Genomic DNA, 17,478 nt, shown 5'->3' with positions numbered 1-17,478 from the left:
GCTATGACGCCCACCAATAAGATCCGTTCTCTTCGGTGTAAACGGAAGTGAACATTGACCAAGAACCACTTTAGCGTTTTTAATTGTTGTTATTTAGACGTTTATTGACATACTTAACCAAAACAATTACTCATAACAGCATCACATACTTACCCCGGGTAGCGTTTAATTTGCGTTGGAGACTGGACTTTGTTAATCGATGTTATCTAGGTAAAGCTAGCTAACTATGGCTAACTGTATGGTTTTTCACACTCAAATAGCCTCCATCATGGAGGTTCTAGCGAATGCAGCCGTGGCAGAGATCTGTAAACTCGTAGACGACGACTATGCAGTGTTTCGTTTGGAAATGTCTCAAAGCCAGAAAGAAAACAGGGGATTGCGGAGGAAGCTACAGCTATTCGAACTGAAGGTGGCACGAGAGCGCGCAGAGCGCGTCCTTGCCAGTCGTCCCAGTAGTGTCAAGATCCTCGACCGATACAAAGGAATGGCAAGAGGTACATTTTGCAGAAGGCCGAGGGTGCGTGACATGTGGTCCTGTTCGCCTCTGCGCATGTGTGACTTTAGATGTTTAACCACATTATGGTTAACCTGAATTGGGTCTTGGTCGGTTTTTGATACCTTGCTAAACTTATCCCCCTGATTAGTTAGCTTGCACAAAGACACAATATCATAATTTATAACCACATTTTTTATTTACTGCATTTCCTATTATTTACTCAATTAAAACAATGTGACACATGGAACATAATCAAGCAATCTATAAATATTATATCAAGAACTTATGGGAAGGGTTAGCTTACATCCTTGCCAATTCTAGACAGTGGCAAAATTGTATTGGTGAACAATATAGCGTTGAGCATTGACAGTAGCTAACCTAACCACCTATTTTCTCCCAATCACTCTCTCAGGTGAAGGACATCTCACTGGAGGCCACAGGAGCTTCGTGAAACCAGCGGGACACAATACATGGAGAGATGACCAACCAATAACTATTGATGAGGGAAGTGGAACCTCAACCCAGCGCGTTATCGTGATAGAGGTTTGTGTAATAGTGTTGCATAAAAAAACTAGTCACTTTGTAAATAAAATCTGGCCTGTTTATTTCAGAAAGGCTCCCCTCAGCTATTCACTTGCTTACATGTAAATCCTAATTTGTTTGCCATATTGGAGCTTGTCGCGACTTCACTACGATGATGTTATCCAATTCTACTAATTTCTATTAATTCTACTCCAGTAATAACCTCTCTTCTTGAGCCAGTCTGCAGAAGCTGCAGGTCCAGGAGGATTGTCTCTGGTGAAACAAGAGAGGACTGAAGAAGAGGACCCACGACACAGCAGAAGCACCCCTACTGGTGTAACGTCTGGAGTGGCGTCCCCTGTAGCCACGGAAGACCTATCCACCGCTGCTGCGACCCAGCCCAGGACACGATGCAGCATCACGGAGGTCAGTGGAACGCTGAACGCCGTACTCAAGTCAGACACAGATACTTCAACTGTAACACAAAGGCTTTTACAAGACGGATCATCTGACCACAGGTCAGACGCAGAGGGACTGGGGCCGGGGAGACTGGGCTGTACTGCTGCTACCGGCTCAGAGTATTTACTTTACGGTAATCGAAGCCCAAGGATGGTTCATTCCCATCGGGACTCCGGTGACGCGTTAGAGACTGGCAATGATCCGTCTTGTTCTTACACTACAGAGATGGACCCTGGCAACATGCCCTTGGGTTTAGAGGCACAGACTACTCTGTCTAGAGGGGACTGGAACCGGTACAGTAGTAGTGTATACTCTGAAGGGTGCCTTGATAAGAAAGGGGAGATTAAAGTGGTAGATGATGGGACTGTGAAAGTGGAGGCCGACGCTCCTCCCACATGGAATGCAGATAGTCACCTAGGAGACAGACAATCACAGGGCAGAGATTTTTTAGATTACAGCGAAAACTTAGAGACAAATCCAAATGTCACAACCAACTCCCCTTTACACATGCTCAGAGATCGCGACCCAGCGTCCATGTCATTGGGGCCTTCTGATTCACATGGCCATGACCGTTTCGATCAGGTATTGAACTCAAACGACAGGGCTAGAGGCCAGGTTCAGGAAGGGGGAGCCACATCTGGCAGTAGTAAAGAGAAACGATTCTTCTGTATGTTCTGTAACAAAGGCTTCAGCTGCCCCCAGAAGGTGGAGATCCACCAGAGGGTCCACACAGGGGTGAAACCCTTCAGCTGTACCCAGTGTCACATGCGCTTCGCCCAGGCTGGTGACCTGAAGAGGCACCATAGGGTCCACACAGGGGTAAAACCTTTCAGCTGTACCCAGTGTCACATGCGTTTTGCCCAGGCTGGTGACCTGAAGAGGCACCAGAGGGTCCACACAGGGGAGAAACCGTTCGGCTGTCACCTGTGCCGTGCTAGTTTCTCCCACTCATCCAGCCTGAAGAGGCACCAGAGGGTCCACACAGGGGAGAAGCATACAGCTGCCCCCAGGTCGAGAAGAGGTTCTCCCACCAGCACCAGCTGAAGATGCATCTGATGGTCCACACGGGAGAGAGGCCATTCATCGGTACGCACTGCAGGAAGAGGTTCTCAGAGAGCCCATTCAATGCGTGGGTGGTTTGAATAAAAAAATATCAAACATTTGGGGGGGCATTTGAAATCACTAAAACCAAATGGGGACTGTGTAGGAATGATAATGGAGCTAAATTGATGGTCTCCTCACTCATGTCCAGCTTGCTAACAGGCATCGAAATGAAATCTAGACAGTTTTTGAGCATCAATTTATTTATTTTTAAAAGTGAAAAATGGAAAATTTCAAAAAAGTCCTGACTCATTGTTTGACTGTCTGTGAAAGGGAGAGAGAGCTAGAGCCAGAGCTACATCACCATAGCTACTGATGCATGCATGTTATTGAAATGTGTTATTATTACATGTATTATAAGCCTACATTTACAAAATCGGTAGACTAATGACAATCATTTAATAAATGATGCAGGGGATTTTGTTTGTAAGCCAGGGTCAAATTGTCTTCCTCAAGCGAGAAAGATAATGTGGTAATGCAGGCTAATTTTATGCAATGGAAAAGCATTCTAATAGCCGTGCATCAAATAACCTACTCCTTGAAAGTCATGTATTGATAATACACTGAGTTTACAAAACATTGGAGACACCTGTTCTTTCCATGACATAGACTGACCAGATGAAAGCTATGATCCCTTATTGATGTTACTTGTTAAATACACTTCAATCAATGTCGATGAAGGGGAGGAGAATGATATTTAAGCCTTGAGACATGGATTGTGTGTGTGCCATTCAGAGGGTGAATGGGCAATACAAACAATGTAGATGCCTTTGAATGGGGTTTGGTAGTAGGTGCCATTAGCAGCAGTTTGGGTCAAGAACTGCAACACTGCTAGGATTTTCACACTCAACAGTTTCTCGTGCGCATCAATAATGGTCTGCCACACAACTGTGGGAAGCATTGGAGTCAACATGGGCCAGCATCCCTGTGGAACACTTTCGACACCTTGTAGAGTCCATGCTCTGATGAATTGAGGCTGTTCTGAGGGCAAAAGGTGGGGGTGCAACTCAATGTTAGGAAGGTTTTCTTAATGTGTTGTACACTCAGTGTACAGTATATAGCATACTTGATGAATGATGATCACTGCAATCAACAGCTGCAGTGTTGCTCATTGGATTACCCCATATCATGAAATAGGCTATGTGAAAGTATATAAAGACAAAAGGTGAACACATGGAATTATTTTTATATGGATAGATGGTTGGGATTACAAAGGTAAGCAGATATTTTCTTATCTAAAATGTGGGTGAAACTTTTCTTCTGTATACATTTGTCAAGCTCGTTATGTGTTGTTTCGCGCACAGGACCTTGTCTGAATGGGCTTGTGCTTGGTATAAACCTTAGACTATTTATGCAATAAGACCTGAGGTGTGGTATATGGCCAATATACCATGGCTAAGGGCTGTTCTCTGCACGACGCAACGCAGAGTGCCTGGACACAGCCCTTAGCCGTGGTATATTGGCCATATACCACAAATCCCAGAGGTGCCTTATTGCTATTATAAACTGGTTACCAACGTAATTAGAGCAGTAAAAATAAATGTTTTGTCATACCCATGGTATACGGTCTGATATACCACAGCTGTCAGCCAAATCAGCATTCAGGGCTCGAACCACCCAGTTTATAATGCACAATATATTCCAACAAAATACACCAACGACATCAGTTAGGAGATAAAGGTTGTGAGCACAGTGTTTCTGATTAGATCAACAATTATATTCTAATGTACAGTGCCTTTGGAAAGTCTTCAGACCCCTTGACTTATTCCACATTTTGTTACTTCAGCCTTATTCTAAAATGGATTAAGTAAAAAACACTCTTCTGCAATATACACACAACCCCATAATGACAAAGCAAACACAGCTAATTATATTTTGAAAATGTATTTAAAAAAAATATATATACATAAGTATTCACACCCTTTGCTATGAGACTCAAAATTGAGCTCAGGTGCATCCTGTTTCCATTGATCATCCTTAAGATGTTTCTACAACAGGATTGGAGTCCACCTGTGGTAAATTCAATTGATTGGACATGATTAGGATAAGCACACAACTGTCTATATCAGATCCCACAGTTGACAGTGCATGTCAGATCAAAAACCAAGCCATGAGGTTGAAGGAATTGTCCGTAGAGCCCAGAGACATTGTGTTGAGGCACAGATCTGGGGAAGGGTACCAAAACATTTCTGCAGCATTGAAGGTCCCAAGAACACAGCGGCCTCCATAATTCTTAAATGGAAGGAGTTTGGAACCACCAAGACTTTTCCTAGAGCTGGCCGCCCGGCCAAACTGAGCAATCGAAGGAGAAGGGCCTTGGTCAGGAAGGTGACCATAACCCGATGGTCACTCTGACAGAGCTCTAGAGTTCCTCTGTGGAGATGGGAGAACCTTCCAGAAGGAAAACCATCTCTGCAGCACTCCACCAATCAAGCCTTTATGGTAGAGTGGCCAGACAGAAGCTGCTCGTCATTAAAAGCCTGCTTTGAGTTTGCCAAAAGACACCTAAAGAGTCGGACCATGAGAAAAAAGATTCTCTGGTCTGATGAAACCAAGATTGAACTCTTTGGCCTGAATGCCAAGCGTCACACCTGGAGGAAACTTGGCACCATCCCTACGGCGAAGCATGGTGGGGGCAGAATCATGCTGTGCGGATGGTTTTTAGCAGCGGAGACTGGGAGACTAGTCAGTATCGAGGCAAAGATGAACGGAGCAAAGTACAGAGAGATCCTTGATGAAAACTTGCTCCAGAGTGCTCAGGACCTCAGACTGGGGCGAAGGTTCACCTCCCAACAGGACAATAACCCTAAGCACACAGCCAAGACAACACATGAGTGGCTTCGGGTCAAGTCTCTGAATGTTCTCTGGCCCAGCCAGTGCCCGGACTTGAACCCAATCGAACATCTCTGGAGAGACCTGAAAATAGCTGTGCAGCAAAGCTCCCCATCCAACCTGACAGTGCTTGAGAGGATCTGCAGAGAAGAATGGGAGAAACTCCCCAAATGGCTGCAATCGCTGCCAAAGGTGCTTAAACAATGTACTGAGTAAAGGGTCTGCATATTTATGTAAATGTGATTAAGTTTTACATTTTTTTTATAAATGTTCAAAAATATTTAATTCACTTTAGAACAAGGCTGTAACTTAACAAAATGTGGAAAAAGTCAAGGGGTCTGAATAAGTTCAGAATGCACTGTATTTGTGGCTACGGTGTAATATTTAGAGCGCAGCATTTTCTGCTTTGTTTCCCGAAAAATGCATTGAAAGAAATTGAATAGGCTACTACAGAGGTCTGATGATGCTTCTGACAATATAGTAAAATGCGTGTTGTGTTGGGTGATGTGCTAAAGTCTGATGTAGGCTATTTTCAATACTACCGGTGTGTTTGAGTTGTCCCTTCTCAGAGAATGTAAAATTGCAACCCACAGCCCAAATTTATCACATAAAAGTTATGGCATTTCTCAATCGTTTGGGCTTCCTGAATTTAGTATGTTTGCTGATAACGTTTATTATTATCGTAGATTTGCTTTTATTCTACAAAGCTCTATCTTAAGTTACCTTAACCTGGTAACGTAACTCTTGCTCTACCTCTGCCTCTCGCTCCCTGAATGAGAAAGGTGTACACTTTGACAGTCCAACAATGAGTCAGAAAGGTTTAAGGTTAAGACACATTTTCTAAATGTGCTGTTATTCCCTTTTAAGAGTAGCCCCCCGACCTCTGGGAAGACTGAATGCGGCCTGTGGGGCAAAATGAGTTTGACTTTAGGCTATATGATGTTCACAAAATGCCTATTTCATTACTTATTTTTTATCCCAATACACTTTTAATGAGAAAATGTATGCAGTTTATCAAGTTCATGATGTTTTTTTTGTTGAGGTATGTGTGGTTTTCATATGGTGTATTTAACATTGGTTTATGTTTAATAAACACAAAATGAGACTTTTCATTCTAAGACTAATTGAGACTCTTTAGTATACATCACATCAAGGCTCGTGTCCACAAAGCATATCAGAAAAGGTCCTAGGAATCCTGAGAAAAAAAACTCCCAGCTCAGAGTAGGTTTTAGGATGATGTTAAGGCACTGCTCAGACAAACTCTGAGCCAGGAGTAAAATCAACTCATAAATGTTTTTATATCGGCTGATATTCAAGACTTTGAGATACCGCAAAGGGAAGACTCATTGAAATTGTTGCAAATGAAGGGTGATAATTGCGATGAGGTATCGCCCGCTATGAACTCTATAGCACGCTTCAGACAACCACAGTGAATGTGACAGTACATCAAATGTTGTGATGGTAAAACGTTTGATACAATTTTCACCTGACACGATCACTTTGCCTTCTCTTAATTATCGCCTAATATGTTGGCATGCATAACCTTTTCATTTTTATTACATTCTTGTTGTTGACAACATTACCATTATATCAACACACTCGTCACTCCTGTTTGACAATTGTAAATTGCTTTGGCACATTTGGAATCAAGTCACTTGCCGATAATGTTGTATACAATGTTGCCTACAACATCTATTTGAATTAAACACAATTAAATTTAACATAAGCCAATGTCCAATTTAGACATGTTTTTAACAATGTGTTATTGCGCTCCAAAGGGATAACTTGAAATAACATAATGTAGGTAATTAAATAATCAAAATAAAAACTGGTTTATTTATTATGTGAAATATGCCTAATTTGAATTCATTGTCAAAGGTGCAAGGTATACTGTTGCATGTAGGTCTAGATTATTTATGGACTGATCACATGGCAGTATCAAAAAATTATTTCAACAACTCCAAAGTAATTGCATGTGGCGCAGGAACCACTGACTCGCTGCATTGTTATTTTCCAAGACACCTGCTGGTAACTCTTAACTGGTTAGGACAGCTCAAGAGGTCTCCTAAATATCTGTCAACTAGGTGTGACTCTTATGACTAAAGAGGCTTCATGCATAGCTTTTATTTTGACCCATTAGAGTAGTAGTAAACTCCCACTGGGCACAGAAGTCTATTCCATGTTGGTTCAAACGTGGAAACAACGTTGATTCAACCAGTGTGCCCAGTGGGATGTCTCTATTCTCCACCTATTCTGCATACACCTAACAGCACTTTATTACCAATCACTTAATTATAAATAAATGTACATAGTGTAAAGTAATCAAATCAACTAACATGTTTGCAATCTCTCATTACCCAATCAGAAAATGCTCCATAGCATAACCTTACGGCAGAGTGCTCATTTAGATTTCTTAATCCAAGATTCTCTCACTCTTTATCTCTTACAGTCAGTAGACATAGAACATGGGAAGCCTGATCTGCTGCTGGTCAAAGAGGAGACAATAGAAGTTGGACCAGAGAGCACTGACCTGCGGAGAGGATTAAAGATGGGGGATCAAGGTAAGGGAGAAATACATATAGCCTCCATACAGTAATAGATCTTCAATGGGAATAGTGATGCACCTGGCTATAGTTTTTGTCTTCATTCATTAAATCAATGCAACTTATGTTGCCACAAAAACACATTATAATGTATGAACTTGACCGGGTAATTGACAAAAAAACAACTGTAGAGTTCTCTGCCATGTTTGTAATGTCTATTTTGTAACTTCTTCATGCAGGTGGTTGGCTGGAGGCTAACAAAGGAGACTGGGCAGCCATCTTTGATTCCTAGACCCAGACTGATGCAGTCAAGTGCCCATGGGACAACATCACTGAGCAGGCAATGGACCAGAGGTGACATAGTGGAGGTCAGTGGATGGGACAAAGTCCTGGGGGACGAGGCGTAGATTTGGTCGACGGGGAGGTGTCCGTATGCAGGGGGAGAGAACGGACACTGACTCGACTAGCAATGCTCCGTTCTGCTCCTATAGTTGTGATTCAGAGTGACTGATGGCGCCTCAGGTTAACCCCCCAATAGGTGCTGCCTTCAGCCTGCCTTCTATAGGATATATCAACTGGAACATGGACCCTGCGGCAACACAGACACTCCCTGGCCTTCGTCCTCATCACACCCTCCTTATGTTAAACCAGACCTCAGAAAATGTTGGTGTCTCAACACTAAATGGCTGCACAACTCATTGACAAATGAGAGTAGTAGAGATGGAATCAGTAACGTTGGAAGCGTCAAAGTGAAGCGCTTCAGTTTTCCCAAACAGATGGAGATCTACCAGAGGATGCACACGGTGGAGAAACTCTTCGGCTGCCACCTGTGACGGGCCAGTTTCTCCCACCCGTCCAACCTGAAGAGGCACCAGAGGATCCACATAGGAGAAACCCTACAGCTGCCCCCAATGTGAAAAGAGGTTCTGAGAAAGGAGCTACCTCAGGATACACCAGCAGAAAATGCACACGGCCCATGTATAGAGTATAGTGACATGTAATGTAGTACTAGTTAGTTTGTAGTTAATTCTGTTGATTTTGGCTGTACAGGGAACTTCAACTGGATGAAGTGAACTGAGGAAATAATTAGTATGAGGCAGATTAGATATGGCGATGGTTGGTTTGATGGTGCCTGTAAAAATGCCGATATGTTGAAACTAGTGTCAGTGCTGGAAAATGTACCCAAAGGTCATACTTTAGTAAAAGTAAAGATATCTTAATAGAAAATGACTCAAGTAAAAGTCACCCAGTAAAATACTACTTGAGTAAAAGTATAAAGGTATTTGGTTTTAAATACACTTAAGTATCAAAAGTAAATGTACAGGGCCTCCTGAGTGGCGCAACGATCTAAAGGCACTGCATCGCCGTGCTAGAGGCATCACTACAAACCCGGGTTCGAACCCAGGCTGTATCACAACCGGCCGTGATCGGGAGTCCCATAGGGCGGCGCATAATTGGCCCAGCGGGTCATGTTTCAGAGGACGCATGACTGGACCTTCGTCTCCCAAGCCTGTTGGGGAGTTGCAGCACTGAGACAAGATCCAAATTGTGCATTTATGCTTAGGGTGTCCACAAGATCAGAGGTAGTAGGGATGACCAGGGATGTTCTCTTGATAAGTGCGTGAGGAACATTTTCCCGTCCTGCTAATCATTCAAAATGTAATGAGTACTTTTGGGTGTCAGGGATGGAGTAAAAAGTACATTATTTTCTTGAGGAACGTAGTGAAGTAAAAGTTGTCCAGAATATGAATAGTAAAGTATAGATGCCCCCAAAAAAAGACTTCAAATACTTTAAAGTATTTTTACTTAAGTACTTTAGACCACTGACTGGTGTTTTATAGTGAGATAAGGATAGTGCCTTAATTCATGTTTACTTGACATGAAGTAGTGAAGATGTGTGTAATGTTGACCCTTTTCCAAACTATTCTAAAATTCATTGTATCAAAGCTAGGGTACCAGATTTACAGAAAAGTTATTATTTTTGTCACGTATAGTTTTGTGAAATAAAAGTACTGTACTTCAAAGTCCCTTATGTGAGTGTATGACCCTTTTGTTGAAATTAAATACAAAATGGACTTTTTTGGGGGCTGTATAATTTGTTTCCCTTTTCTCAGTCAGCTCCTAGTGTCCAGGGACTTTAATGCAGGGGAACTTAAATCCGTTTTACCTCATTTCTATCAGCATATTAAATGTACAACTAGAGGGAAAACAACTCTAGACCACCTTTACCCCACACACAGAGATGCGTACAAAGCTCTCCCTCACCCTCCATTTGGCAAATCTAAACATAATTATTTCCTCCTGATTCCTGCTTACAAGCAAAAATTAAAGCAGGAAGCACCAGTGACTCGATCAATAAAAAAAGTTGTCAGATAAAGCAGATGCTAAGCTACTGGACTGTTTTGCTAACACAGATTGGAATATGTTCAAGGATTCTTCCGATAGACTAGACGACTACGCCACGTCAGTCACTGGCTTCATCAATAAGTGCATCGATGATGTCGTCCCCACAGTGACTGTACATACCCCAACCAAAAACCATGGATTACAGGCAACATCTGCACTGAGCTAAAGGAGTGGGAATCTAATCCGGAAGCTTATAAGAAATCCTGATATGCCCTCTGACAAACCATCAAACAGGCAAAGCGTCTATACAGGACTAAAATTGAATCCTACTACGGATGTGGCAGGACCTGCAAACTACTACAGACTACAAAGAGAAGCACAGTCGAGAGCTGCCAAATGACACAAGCCTACCAGACGAGCTAAATTACTTCTATGCTCGATAAGAGGCAAGTAACACTGAAACATGCATGAGAGCATCAGCTGTTCCAGACGACTGTGTGATCATAGTCTGCAGAGGATTCAACAGTGGTCTGATCACCAACAACAACAAAACAGCATATAGGGACGAGGTCAGAGACCTGGCCGTGTGGTGCCTGGATAACAACCTCTCCCTTAACGTGATCAAGCCAAAGAAGATGATTGTTGACTACAGGAAAAGGAGGACTGAGCATGCCCCCGTTTTCATTGACTGGGCTGTAGTGGAGCAGGTTGAGAATTTAAAGTTCCTTGGTGTCCACATCACCAACAAACTAACATGGTCCAAGCACACCAAGACAGTCGTGAAGAGGGCACAACAAAACCTATTCTCCCTCAGGAGACTGAAAATATTTGGTATGGGTCCTCAGGTCCTCAAAAGGTTCTACAGCTGCACTATCGAGAGCATCCTGACTGGTTGCATCACTGCCTGGTATGGCAACTGCTCGGCCTCCGACCGCAAGGCACTACAGAGGGTAGTGCGTATGGCCCAGTACATCACGAGGGCCAAACTTCCTGCCATCTAGGACCTCTATACCAGGCAGTGTCAGAGGAAGGCCCTAAAAATAGTCAAAGACTCCAACCACCCTAGTCATAGACTGTTCTCACTGCTAACGCATGGCAAGCGCCAAGTCTAGGTCCAAGAGGCTTCTAATCAGCTTCTACCCCCAAGCCATCTACCCCCTCTTTTACACTGCTGCTACTCTCTGTTATTATCTATGCATAAATCACTTTAATAACTCTACCCACATGTATATATTTCCTCAACTAACCGGTGGCCTAGCACATTGACTCTGTACCGGCACCCCCTGTACATACAGTTGAAGTCGGATGTTTATATATACTTAGGTTGGAGTCATTAAAAATAGTTTTTCAACCACTCCACAAATTTCTTGTTAACAAACTATAGTTTTGGCAAGTCGGTTAGGACATCTACTTGGTGCATGACACAAGTCATTTTTCAACAATTGTTTACAGACATATTATTTCACTTATAATTCACTGTATCACAATTCCAGTGGGTCAGAAGTTTACATACACTAAGTTGACTTTAAATAGCTTGGGAAATTCCCGAAAAATTATTTCATGGCTTTAGAAGCTTTTGTTAGGCTAATTGATGTCAATTGGAGGTGTACCTGTGGATGTATTTCAGGGCCTACCTTCAAACACAGTGCCTCTTTGCTTGACATCATGGGAAAATCAAAAGAAATCAGCCAAGACCTCAGAAAAAAAATTGTCTGAAGGTATCACGTTCTTCTGTACAAACAATAGTACACTAGTATAAACACCATGGGACCATGCAGCCATCATATCACTCAGGAGGAGACACATTCTGCCTCCTAGAGATGAACGTACTTTCGTGTGAAAAGTGCAAATCAATCCCAGAACAACAGCAAAGGATCTTGTGAAAATCCTGGAGGAAACAGGTACAAAAATATCTATATCCACAGTAAAACGAGTCCTATATCGACATACCTGAAAGGCCGCTCAGCAAGGAAGAAGCCACTGCTCCAAAACCACCATAAAAAGCCAGATTACGGATTGCAACTGCACATGGTACTTTTTGGAGAAATGTCCTCTGGTCTGATGAAACAAAAATAGAACTGTTTGGCCATAATGACCATCGTTATGTTTGGAGGAAAAAGGGGGAGGCTTGCAGGCCGAAGAACACCATCCCAACTGTGAAGCAAGGGGGTGGCAGCATCATGTTGTGGGGGTGCTTTGCTGCAGGAGGGGCTGGTGCTGAGAAAGGAAAAGTTGGCGGAAAAGATGGCGGAAAAGATGGCGTCATGAGAAAGGAAAAGTATGTGGATATATTGAGGCAACATCTCAAGACACCAGTCAGGCAGGAAGTTAAAGCTTGGTCGCAAATGGGTCTTTCAAATGGACATTGACCCCAAGCATACTTCCAAAGTTGTGGAAAAATGGCTTAAGGACAACAAAGTCAAGGTATTGGAGTGGCCATCACAAAGCCCCGACCTCAATGCTATAGAAAATGTGGGCAGACCTGAAAAAGCATGTGTGATGAAGCAGGAAATATTAATTGTCACAAAGTCTTGTAAACCACTCGCAGACAATCGGGGATTAGATGGGCCATTGGGATATCCATCGCGTTTGTGTTGCATTGTACAATCGTGGCCAAAAGTTTTGAGAATGACACACTTTAATTTTCACAAAGTCTGCTGCCTCAGTTTGTATGATGGCAATTTGCATATACTCCAGAATGTTATGAAGAGTGATCAGATGAATTGCGAAGTCCCTCTTTGCCATGCAAATGAACTGAATCCCCCCAAAACATTTCCACTGCATTTCAGCCCTGCCACAAAAGGACCAGCTGACATCATGTCAGGGTTTCTATCGTTAACACAGGTGTGAGTGTTGACGAGGACAAGGCTGGAGATCACTCTGTCATGCTGATTGAGTTTGAATAACAGACTGGAAGCTTCAAAAGGAGGGTAGTGCTTGGAATCATTGTTCTTCCTCTGTCAACCATGGTTACCTGCAAGGAAACACGTGCCGTCATCATTGCTTTGCACAAAAAGGGCGTCACAGGCAAGGATATTGCTGCCAGTAAGATTGCACCTGAATCAACCATTTATCGGATCATAAAGAACTTCAAGGAGAACGGTTCAATTGTTGTGAAGAAGGCTTCAGGGCGCCCAAGAAAGTCCACCAAGCGCCAGGACCGTCTCCTAATTTTGATTCAGCTGCAGGATCGGGGCACCACCAGTACAGAGCTTGCTCAGGAATGGCAGCAGGCAGGTGTGAGTGCATCTGCACGCACAGTGAGGCGAAGACTTTTGGAGGGTGGCCTGGTGTCAATAAGGGCAGCAAAGAAGCCATTTCTCTCCAGGAAAAACATCTGGGACAGACTGATATTCTGCAAAAGATACAGGGATTGGACTGCTGAGGACTGGGGTAAAGTCATTTTCTCTGATGAATCCCCTTTCCGATTGTTTGGGGCATCTGGAAAAACGCTTGTCCGGAGAAGACAAGGTGAGCGCTACCATCAGTCCTGTGTCACGCCAACAGTAAAGCATCCTGAGACCATTCATGTGTGGGGGAAGGGAGTGGGCTCACTCACAATTTTGCCTAAGAACACAGCCATGAATAAAGAATGGTACTATTATTTTGACATTTCACATTCACATTCTTAAAATATAGAGGTGATCCTAACTGACCTAAAACAGGATTATTTTTACTAGGATTAAATGTCAGGAATTGTGAAAAACTGAGTTGAAATGTATTTGGCTAAGGTGTATGTAAACTTCCGACTTCAACTGTGGCCTCGCTATTGTTATTTTACTGCTGCTCTTTAATTATTTATTACTTTGATTTATTTTTAAAAGTATTTTTCTTAACTGCGTTGTTGGTTAAGGGTTTGTAAGTAAGCATTTCACTGTAAGGTCAACACCTGTTGTATACACTCCATATTGTTAGGTATTTGAATGAAAGGGTTAGAGATGGGCTTGACTGTGGTTAACATTTCATAATATATCACGTTTCTGTGTGTACAGCAAAGAGGTTCTTATATAACCCCTTCATACTTTTCTGTTCAATTTGTGTTTACAGTCTGCAGTCCATGAGGACCTGCTGATATCCGGTATTGCTGGTGGGAGAGAGTGGACCTCTGAAGCAGCTGGTCACAAACCCTGGCCCTTGGTCAGAACCAGTCACTTCCTTCCAGAACCAGGACTGAACCACGAGGGACAGTGCAGGGACGGAGCAGGGCCTGGGGATAATAGAGATAGACCATCCTGTTTCCATGATACAAACATCACAGTATCCATGATCAGGATGGGTGTTCACCACGAGAGGTACCTAGCCTATAACACAGCACACAATCCCAACAACACCCAAACAATGGCTCAAGGTCAAGGAGGGAGCTAAAAGACTAACCACCTCAGGGCGGTGACTCCTGCTTCTGCCTCGTCTGGTGTAATTGGGTCACAATGTGGGAGGCCGAGCATTAGGACGGGCGCCAAAAAGCAGTAAGTACACCTGCCCAACGTGTAGCAAGGGCTTCGCTTAGGTGAACTCCACTACATGACCAAAAGTATGTGGACACCTGCCAGTCGAACATCTCATTCCAAAATAATTTAATATGGAGTTGGTCCCCCCTTTGCTACTACAACAGTCTCTACTCTTCTGGGAAGGCTTTCCACTAGATGTTGGAACATTGCTGCGGGGACTTGCTTCCATTCAGCCACAAGAGCATTAGTGAAGTCGGGTACTGATGTTGGGCAATTAGGCCTGGCTCGCAGTCGGCGTTCCAATTCATCCCAAAGGTGTTAGATGGGATTAAGGTCAGGGCTCTGTGCAGGCCAGTCAAGTTCTTCCACGCCGATCTTGACAAACCATTTATGTATGGACCTTTCTTTGTGCACGGGGGCATTGTCATGCTGAAACAAGAAAAGGCCTTCCCCAAACTGTTGCCACAAAGTTTGAAACAGAGAATCGTCTAGAATGTCATTGTATGCTGTAGCGTTAAGAATCCCCTTCACTGGAACTAAGGGGCCTAGCCCGAACCATGAAAAACAGCCCTAGACCATTACCGAGTCAATGTGCGGGGGTACAGGTTAGTAGAGGTAATTTGTACATGTCGGTAGGGGTAAAGTGACTATGCATAGATAACAAATGTAAATAGTCCAGGTGGCCATTTAATTAATTGTTCAGCAGTCTTATGGCTTGGGGGTAGAAGCTGTTAAGGAGCCTTATGTAGTGTATTTACTGAACAAAAATAGAAAATGCAAGAATTTCAACAATTTTACTGAGTTACAGTTCATAAGGAAATTTAAATAAATAAATGAGGCCCTCATCTATGGATTTCACATGACTGGGTAGGGGTGCAGCCATGGGTGGGCCTGGGATGTTATAGGCCCACCCACTTGGAAGCCAGTAGTGATGGGTCATTCACGAACGAGTCAGCTCTAAGAGGCGGATCTTGTAGGTGAACTTTGGGAGCCGTCTCGCATATCAGAAGAGCCTAATGTATTTATGAAAATAAATCAAAAATAAAGATATGAATAATCCAAATAATTAAATGAATAGAATTAACTAATTCAAAGAACGAAAAAATAAATAAAATAATATAGGCCTAAATGCTTAAGCGCACACAGGTTCGTTCTGACTGTCTGCTCAGACTAACAGCCTCACCTGTTGTTCCTCTTAATCAATGAACCAATGAACCAAAGATGCGTAAGGGAGGGCCAAGACAACTCACTCACAGTCACACACTTAGCAGCTGAGGAGAGAGAGGAAGGACAGCTGTGAAAACACCGGCTGGAAAATGAGTCGGAAGCATAGTAGCATTTGGATGCATTTTAATAATGTAGACCCTGTTAGAGCACAATGTTGAATTTGCCAAAACAAAATCTCATATAAAGCCAGTTCTACGCACAACCTACACCGGCATATGCGAACTGTGTACCCAACTGTGAAGCTAGCTGTAGTGGAGCTTCGAGAAACTAGCGGGCCTGCTAGTGATAGTGGTGGAGCCAGCACCTCCACACGTGGAGATGTATCCACTCAGTCAAGTAGGCCAACTCCACGACCCACAGCAACGGACTCTTCTATAAACCAGTTTATACCAAGGTCTATGCCTGTAGCAAAACAAGGCCAAATTTATATTGCATTGGCTAAAATGATGGCCACCAATTTCCCACCATTTTCGATCGTGGAGGACAGAGGTTATAGAAATGATAGCAATAGTCTAAATCAAATGTACACAATTCCAAGCAGAAATAACCCTATCAAAATCACTTATTCTACAACTGTACTAGAGCACAAATGCATCAGTGCGGGAAAGAGTCCAAAAGCTACTGCATTTTGCCTTACCACTGACTGCTGAACATCAGGGGTAACCACTTCTTACAGGTCGGTTACATGTCACTTCATTGAAGATTTCTCGATGTCTAGCTGTCTTCTGGACTGCTTTGAGTTCAGTGACAGACACACCTCAGAGAACTTGGCAGAGGAACTGTTGAGAGTGGCCAGAGAATGGCAAGTAGATGGAAAAGTGGTCTGTTATGTTAGCGACAATGCAGCTAACATAACCACAGCCATGAAAATGTTTAAATGTACCTATCATCCATGTCTTGCCCACACAATCAACATGATTGTAACAGATGCTCTGAAGGTGACAAAGCCCACTGTGGACAAAGTGAAAGCAGCTGTGGAATACTTCCACAGGAGCACAGCAGGTGCTGAAAAACTAAAGTCTACACAACACCAGATGAGCTGAGGCCTAAACAAGACTGCACTACAAGGTGTAATTTAAAATTTTAGATGTTGAAGCGGTTTCTTGAGTCAGAGGATGCCATCATCTCTACCCTGGCCATTGTCAATGCACCTGTTGATGCTCTGACCTAAGCGAAATGGGAGGTGGTGGAGGAGGTGTGCAGAGTCCTGGAACCCTTTGAGCAGGTCACTGTGGAGATCAGTGGAGAGAGGTACAGTAAGCAGTTATTACGACATCATTATTTAATCCAGTATTATATATGTATATGAGCAGTAGATGAGAATGTAGTGTCAGTACACAAAACATGAACCTAAACTAATAAGTTACTGTTCTCTCTTTTCAACTATGTGACAGCCTCAAAAATGATACTCCTGTGTAAGGGTCTGCAGCGAATCACAGCCAGCCACCAGAGAGAAGCAAATGTAACCACAGGACATGTGACAGAGTTGATGGATACCCTGTGT

At 43.2% G+C, this 17,478-nt stretch overlaps 2 protein-coding genes and 1 long non-coding RNA gene across 4 annotated transcripts in view; all 3 read left to right on the top strand.

Moving 5' to 3' along the window:
- Positions 1-17,478, top strand: part of LOC124001609 (oocyte zinc finger protein XlCOF7.2-like) — a 95,937-nt gene that overhangs the window by 35,772 nt on the left and 42,687 nt on the right. The window lies entirely within an intron of this gene.
- On the top strand, positions 14-3,254 carry LOC124001650 (myoneurin-like). The gene is made up of 3 exons (XM_046308629.1): positions 14-494; positions 909-1,039; positions 1,259-3,254. Exons 1-3 carry the CDS (start codon positions 227-229, stop codon positions 2,519-2,521), a joined length of 1,662 nt encoding a protein of 553 aa, XP_046164585.1. The 5' UTR covers positions 14-226; the 3' UTR covers positions 2,522-3,254.
- Positions 7,858-14,836, top strand: LOC124001685. The gene is made up of 3 exons (XR_006832836.1): positions 7,858-7,971; positions 8,193-8,321; positions 14,347-14,836. It is a non-coding gene; the product is annotated as an uncharacterized LOC124001685 (long non-coding RNA).

The sequence above is a fragment of the Oncorhynchus gorbuscha genome, linkage group LG17 (genome assembly GCF_021184085.1).
Source record: "Oncorhynchus gorbuscha isolate QuinsamMale2020 ecotype Even-year linkage group LG17, OgorEven_v1.0, whole genome shotgun sequence".
In the NCBI taxonomy this organism is placed as follows: domain Eukaryota; kingdom Metazoa; phylum Chordata; class Actinopteri; order Salmoniformes; family Salmonidae; genus Oncorhynchus; species Oncorhynchus gorbuscha.
The sequence above is the reverse complement of the archived record's forward strand: the minus strand, read 5'-3'. Positions and strand labels throughout refer to the sequence as shown.

Excerpts from the sequence above, each read along its gene's own strand:
- LOC124001650 (XM_046308629.1), top strand. The coding sequence starts at position 227 with ATGGCTAACTGTATGGTTTTTCACACTCAAATAGCCTCCATCATGGAG. Across the intron at positions 495-908 it reads ATACAAAGGAATGGCAAGAG|GTGAAGGACATCTCACTGGA; the intron begins GTACATTTTGCA and ends TCACTCTCTCAG. Across the intron at positions 1,040-1,258 it reads AGCGCGTTATCGTGATAGAG|TCTGCAGAAGCTGCAGGTCC; the intron begins GTTTGTGTAATA and ends TTCTTGAGCCAG.